Genomic DNA, 7652 nt, shown 5'->3' on the forward strand with positions numbered 1-7652 from the left:
GGAAAAGGGTTTGATGCCTCAGAAGAGAAGAGAGAAGAGAATAGGGAACACAAGAGCTGATGAGCAATTTCGCTTGGTATAGATTTAGTGGAGAGAGAAAAGGAGATGTTTCAGAGGAAGTTTGTGGGGGAAGGTAAGAAGAAAAAGTATTTGATCAAAAAAGAAAGGCAAGGAGGATCAGAAGAGGGGACACAAAAAGAACAAATTCACAGGATATCCCGTCCATCTATCAGTAGAGACGCCTTGCAACAAAAAAGGTAATAGGAGGAAAAAAGAAACAATGAGAAAGATAATCCAACAGAAAAGCTGAGGAAGAAAAACCACCCAATCACCCGACACCAATGATGCCCATGAACCTTTGTAAATGCACAAGTCTATTCGGTCGTAGCGCGCATAAAAGAACTGCTGATTTTTTGAACCCAATTTTTACACAAACCAACGTGTGGCTGAAGAATGTTCGAACTTAGAAACGTTCGGCCAGGTCACCACCGGCAACGGAATTCGCGGTCGACGAAGTGACCGACGAGAATCCACTACCAGGATTCAACATATCCTGAACGGCGACTTTCGGCACCTGAGGGACTGGCAGCTTGCGCTGTGTTCCGTCCGGTTTAGACATGATGTCCGAGATACTAGGACCATGGTGACCCTGGGAAGGACTGTAGTAGTTGGGCCCTTCCGGTTGTGGCTCCATCGGAGCAAGAGCTGGTGTGTGGTGGAGCGACAGATGACGGATAGACGGCAAATGCAGATCGCTGGAGCCCAGGGGTCTCAAGCGCGGCGAGTGAGCGGGAGTCGCCAAGGGAGTGTGATCGGGAGTGGGTGAGAGGGAGTCGTGGGAGAAGGTGGGAGAGGAAGGAGCAGTCGAGTTGGGAGAGTTGGGTCTTGAACGTTTCACACGGTGCGAATAACCGTCGTCGTCTTCATGTGAATGCGACCGGCTCATGTTGTGTGTGATCGCGTAAGCAGACAATGAGGGCAGACGGCCACTTCCGTGGTGGCGCGAGCTGAACAGATGGTGATTGCGTGGCCCTGCATGGAAGCTGAAGTGTTCGTCGCGTTCCACCTGCGACGCAGCCGTCGCCAGGAGGTTAATGTCCATGCCCGACGATGCCCGTTCGCTATTGCGAGCATACGGGCCCAAATTCGACCGCATGTGACTGGCGTAGTTGGAGAAGGAGTGAGGGGGAGAAATGTCGGGGGAGCCGACCTGCGACACGGGGGCCGACCGGGTCATTGGCTTGCTGGGAGGAGGCATCATAGCGCTGGCGGTGTTGGCCATGGCGTTGTCCTGCCCTGCAGCAGCTGCAGCAGCCGCGGCCAGATGCTGAGCCTTGTTGCTGCGCCTCGAATTAGGGTTGTTGTGGATTCGCGAGTGGCGCGTAAGCTCATCAGAACGACTGAAGCGCTTGGTGCAGCCGGGGAATTGGCAGGCGTGTGGCTTTTCACCCGTATGCGTGCGAATATGTCTTGTCTGGTGCTCCAGACGGTGGAACGCGCGATCGCAGAGGGGGCACTTGTAAGGGCGGGGAAGATCCTGACGCACTTCTTCGGTCGCAGGCCGGGCACCCTTCATGAGCGGCGGAAGTAGGCTGACTGACGACGCCATGTTGGAGTTCGACTGTGTGCTGGACGGAGTAGAAGGAGTCTTGGAGCTGTCCACAGGGGTGGAAGGGGTAGAATCAGTGGAATTGCTTTGAGGGTTCAGCAGATTTGAGAAATCTACTGAAGAGGCCGGTGGCGGCATGTGAAGCTTGTCCCAAGACCGACGAGGGTAAAAAGGTAGGACAGAGCCGGGTTTAAAAAGGACACGTTCGGAAGGGATGAGAAGCCGAGGCGATAGTGATGCACGTCGCGACCAGGGGTAGCTATATCGGCCAGTCGATCACCACCCGCTAGCACCCCAGACCTAACCTTGGCAAGGAGAGATGATAGGAGGAAGTCCGCAAGGGTAGTGAGGATCACAGGGCCCTGATGACGAACCAGGGCGAAGCGGTAATCAATTGTCAATTCAACCAAGGGCTGATAACGACGAATTCCCTTTCAATTATTGAAGGGATACGGAATGTGTGGTAGTTATGATAAGTGTTGGGTGAAGCCGAAATCGGATAATGGACCCCGGGGGTGGATGAGTAGCGAGCCGGACAAGGGTGATGTTGAGCAAATGGTCTCGAAAAGAGGAGGGAGAAAGAAAACCTGGAGAAGATGATCTGGGGAGATGAATATATAAGAGAAGAAATCGGGAAGGGCGAAAAGATGAGGAATGGAGGGGAAGAAGAAGGAAACGGAATTCGGGGGAGGGGAGGGAAAAGAGGGCGACTCGTAGAGGGGGTGGGTTATCGGAATCGGAGAGCAGAATGGGAACGCGAAGAAAAAAAAAGAAAAGAAAAAAAGAAAATTGAAAAATCGAAAAAAAAAAAGATGGATAAAAAAAATCGATGAAAAGGGAAATATGATTAAAAAAAAAAAAAAAAAAAAAGGGAAAATAAAAAATCGAAAAAAGAAAAAGACTATGTACTTTGTGTGGGGATAAATATCGGGGGGGCAAAAAAAGCAGGAAAGGGAAAAAGAACGTGCTTGAACCAGATCGGCTGCTTTGCTTCTTGGGGCTTCAAACCGGTCAGTCAGCTTTCCTAGTCAGATGGAACGCAGTGCTTTGTCGTTATCATTTCATGCTCTTCTTATCCTTCTTATAATTTTTTGCCTGGATATATGATGTTATGATCACTTGGTATCTACCGCTCTTATACTCAGTACATGAGTTCTTCGATGAATATATGGATATACTCTCTTTAAAGTCCTTGAATTGCCAAACGGGTGTCTCCAACAGTTGCCTATCTCGGGGCTTCTTCCGTCTGGTTTTCGGGCCACGCACGGTGTGTTAGAAAAATTTCACTATTACTGACCGGGAAGAGAGGGTGTCAAAACCGGTAAGGCGTGTAAAGAAAAAAAAAAGAATGTGGGGCGGACTAGAGTCAAGAGGGATTACGGAGTAGAAACTGGAACTGCAGAAGTGGCTGTGTGGTCTGGAGAAGTGCGTGCCCCGTATTGTTGGGTGTCGGTAAGGTAAAGCTGTAAGGCCCCGGCAGGGTCTCTGGGGTTGTTGGTTATGTGTACGCACAGTATTGGGGTTTTGGTTGGAGGTAGAGGTGGTGGTGGTAGTAAGTAGTGGTAAGAAACCCTATCACGAACACGAACATCAGCAGCAGCAACCCGGTCTCAGACTTCGCACCGGCTATCGCGGATGATCTGGACAATCCTTCTCGATAGGCGACCGCGTAGATACCTTAGTTTCCCCATCGGTGTCGGTATGATGTTCACTCCGGTGGTGACCAAGCGCGGTTGATTACGCGATTTGTCTCGCCGGTCGGATAATGCGAGGCAGGAGGTAGGCAGTTTCCAAGCATCATCATCATCCATGTGATAGCTACCCTACTTTAACTTGATTGTTCATGCTCACTAGCCATCGATCATTTGCACGGGGAGAATCCGAATCATCATGATCACCAGTGGGGGTGGTGAAGTTATCTAGGCGGTAGGTAATTATGGTGTATTGATCTCGACCGAAAGCGTGATACGGTCAAGCGGAGATGGAAGATCGATTCAATTCCTCCATCTATCCACTACGACTACTGCTACTCTAGAAGGGGGGTGCGGCAGGCGCACACGAAACGAATCCCTAGAATGATGCCATTTTGATGATTGTCGATGATGGAGGTATGAGGTGATGATGTGCCTGCGGATGCAAGACTCATTTCTGGTTATGGTTTATTATTTGCTCATTTATTTTTTCTTTTCTTCTTTTGATTATTTATTTTTCGTGGTTTGTTTTTATTTCCTGGCTCTCCTACGTGTGTATGTATTTCCCCAACCTGTCTGGGGCATTACCGGGGAAAGAATTTGTTCGACGAGATCTTCGAGACCGCCCAGTCCAGACCAGCTGATCGACCATCATTCAGCAATGGTTGGGTACTGAGAGAAGTAGATAACCAGCAGGGGAGATGAACTCACATCGAATGAGAGTTCCCAAGTGACTCGAGGGTGACGGGAGCGGTGATCATAGACAGGGCAAAGCGAAGGACCTGGTAGGGCAGACCGTTGCGCTGAACCAAGAGTCATACGATGGGCGAGATCCAATACATCATCATCCCCATGGGACGAGTTATCTATTCCTATTCCTTCTAACCTAGATTTTGTGTAGGTACGTCCGACTGTGTACCTAAATGAGGCTGCTGACGGAAACCACTGGATGGACTGGAGCACACGAAAAAGAGCCGGGATGACGTCCAGCCTGTTGCGGGTGAGGGCAGACTGACCGCAGTCGGGGGTTCAACTTTGTGGGGGAAGGACAGCATTGCATCAGCCTCATGACTCAGACGAATCATTGGCTCCGCCAACAACAACACTTCCCTTCAAGGGGGGCGAGGCGCAAGACGAGGCGAAACTCTCAGCTGGGCTTGCATTCGGATAACAAACTGTACCCCAAGAACACGACGATGACTCGACCGTGTCATCTCTGGATGGCATCCCTCCGCGGCAAGGCAAGGCTACGTGGGACTGGCCAGCTAAGAAGGTACCTGCCTAAGTATGTAGGTACCAGGTATGTATCAAGGACAACTCGGGAGGGATTACTGTTGGCACCACGATTCGCATAATAACACCGGCTTTTAGACCCGTAATCCCGAATAGATTTCCATTCCTATTTAACCGGTCCTGCTAGGAACCCCCCTTTCAAGCGCCCCTGGAGTTATTCAGCATTAGTGTATAACTACCGAGAAGAATCATTTTCCCCCTCAAATGCAACCCCCCTGGACTAGCGCTTAACTAGAATCTTCACCACTTCAGAGGACGCGCCGCCCTGCATCGTGTTTCATCAGTGTCAGGCACCCACGTCTCCGTCAAGAGAAACAACACGGGGCCGCCAAACAAAAAAAAGGGGGGGTAATGTGAGACCGTAACTATGTGGGAGGGAACGAGGGCTCCGGTAAGCTCGGAAATTGAACTCCGCAATATCCCCAGGTCCACAACAATAGCTCTCTCTATCTGCGCCCGGAATGTACTATTCCCTCCCCAGACAGATAGTCCACCACCTCCGGTACTATCCACGCAGCAACTAGATATCTACGTATAGTATGGCTCTTTTCAGGTTCAGATGGGGAAATCTCCATGCGGAGAATTTGCCACCGGCTGTGGAGCCTGTACATATTAAATTAATCGACCGATGACATTGTTCGCTGAATTGCACGGTGCTATCTAACCGGGGCAAAGAAAGGCCCAGGCGTCATCGGGATAAAGAAAGATACGGTCTCGGCAAGTCCAGCCAGCCAAGGGCTTCACGGACAGCCCTTCACGCGCTCGCCATCGCTTCTAGGCTTAATCTAGGATTCCATATCCGTAAATGGGCGGTATAATATGCTCTCATATTTTTGTTTTATTTTCTAATGAAATTCCTCCTTTTGGGGTCTTGCGGCATCCTTATCTACGGGCACGCAAGGGTCATAGGGATAGATTGTATGCCACAGGTGATGAATGACAACATACATGTCAGTAGTAGTGGACTAGTGGACTTGCATTCGAGGAAGCTCACTAAAAGTGCTACTAGATACTTACTACTCTGTACACTATATGAAATATCCGAGCTGGGAATATTGTTCCAAAGGAGAGTCGAAGGAAGCGGGAAATATGCATCAAGCCGTCAGAACAGGCCGCTTAGTGGCAGATCAGATCACAGGCACTCAACCCTCCCACCCCGAGGGGTCCGCGCCGACCGGGGACTAGTACTAGTAGTAGTAGATTCAGCAAGATGGATGGATGGATAGATAGATAGATAGATAGTAGATACCAGCTCGCTCCATTCTTGGAATTGAAATGTGCTTTAGTCTGCGGAGTCAAGTATGGGAAATCAAGGTTCCAGCTAGGCATTGTCATCGGATAAGATGCAGCAGGGTCATGTATCCGGGCTTGGGTGTGTAACACATGCCACCTCCATGGAGACCTCCTCCAGCCCACATTGTTGTCACCCGCGAGAATCGAGGGTGATGCCATGCTGTTATCTCGAACCCTGACCAAGGGGGAGGAACCCGACGGATGAAACCCCCACCAGGGCGATATCGTGGTTTTGTTACCAGCTCTGATAGGCTAGACTCGGCTGACGGCCCTTCTTTGCGATCAGCGGATATCGGATCGTGACCTTGAATGGTTCGTTTGTTTGGAGCCTGGAGAGTTTCCCCGGCACGGCGGGATCAGAGAGGAAGGCGTCGCGACCTGGCCGATCACTAGAAATGAAAGGAGGGGGAAAAGTGACTAATAAGATTCTTCAGATAAGAAGAAAAAAAAACACAAAAGTACTACTACCACTACGAGACTACGACACAGTACTAGTATACGTACACGCAGGAAGAATACACAAGTGATCATTGATGGAGCAGGTGCCGCTCGCTGCAGATACCAGAAGGTGGCATGGGACATGTTCTCTTTCTCCGCCTAGATTTCGTGAGGGGAATCGGCCGTCATCCCCACAGACACCTGAGTATCTACAATACACACGCACCATATTCCAACTCTCTTGGTAGGCCTATTTGGAAAGAACGCTGACTCGTTTCCTTATCTATACGGAATGATAATTGTGTATTGCACAAATTTTCATGTGTGGGGTGGAGACCTCCTGTCTGGTCAAACATCTCTCACTACATACACACCTGGTGCCGGACCGATTGCCGGCACTTTGCCGGTCAGTGAATTAATTAATCCCAAAGAAGGGGGCGCCCAGCAATCACCCCACCATCTCTCCAGACTTGGGATGGTGGGACAAATGGGGAAAGAGAGGAATGAGGTTGGCACGCAGGTACCGCTGCCCTGTACGTAACCACCCCAACTAGCCGGAGCCACGTACGTTTCTCATCGCATTGTTATTGTTATTATCATTACTACTACTAATATTATCATGATCCCGGATAAGGAGGGGAAGAGGGTCACAACCTTTCATTTGTTCGGATACCACCTACCACACACTCACTGCCTGATCGTGATGGAAATAGCATCCCTCCTTGCCGTTTGATTGGGGGTTCGGATTATTCCCTCAAATCCTGATCAGCCTGGCATGGCACCACTCCATCCACTACAAAGGGGACATTTCAGTTTTACCCCGATGTGGCACTGTGGTGGCTGTACTAACCTTTCTATCCCGGCCCCTCCCAAGGCAGATAGATTCTGCCTGTGGTTATACCATTTTATTTTTATCGTTTAGGAGCTGTCATGGGCCAACTACTTTGAGGGTTGGTAATATTTGGCAACCAACAACATCAGCCCTGATTTAGCGCCCATGTATGGCTGAGCATTGAGCCGTTGCGCTTAGTAGTAGTAGTTGGTTGTTTGTAACAGGGAAAAGGGCTTCTTCTATTTCTCGGTCTTTCCAGTCTCCTCGCATCCGCTCTGCATGAAGCCCCAACGCACTATTGAATCAGACTGACGCTGATCATGGTGCGACAACCCTGACCCCATAGATACTCTAGAAGGGGGGGATCCATTCTAGAGGACCCCGTAGAATCCCCGGAGCTTGGGTTATCAGCAGAACGAGCATGTAAACCTGTATCTCAGTGGCAATCCATTTTTGAGTTCCCTTTACCCCGTTTGTCCATCCTTTACAAAGTAGT

General features: G+C 49.9%; 1 protein-coding gene across 1 annotated transcript; it reads right to left on the reverse strand.

Moving 5' to 3' along the window:
• Positions 1-463: 463 nt before the first annotated feature.
• AKAW2_21295A (C2H2-type zinc finger protein) lies at positions 464-1747 on the reverse strand (the record flags this gene model as incomplete). The annotated part of the gene is made up of 1 exon (XM_041686104.1): positions 464-1747. The coding sequence occupies one exon, from the start codon at positions 1745-1747 to the stop codon at positions 464-466; it is 1284 nt and encodes a 427-aa protein (XP_041540121.1).
• Positions 1748-7652: the final 5905 nt, after the last annotated feature.

This window comes from Aspergillus luchuensis, chromosome 2, assembly GCF_016861625.1.
Source record: "Aspergillus luchuensis IFO 4308 DNA, chromosome 2, nearly complete sequence".
NCBI classification, from domain to species: domain Eukaryota; kingdom Fungi; phylum Ascomycota; class Eurotiomycetes; order Eurotiales; family Aspergillaceae; genus Aspergillus; species Aspergillus luchuensis.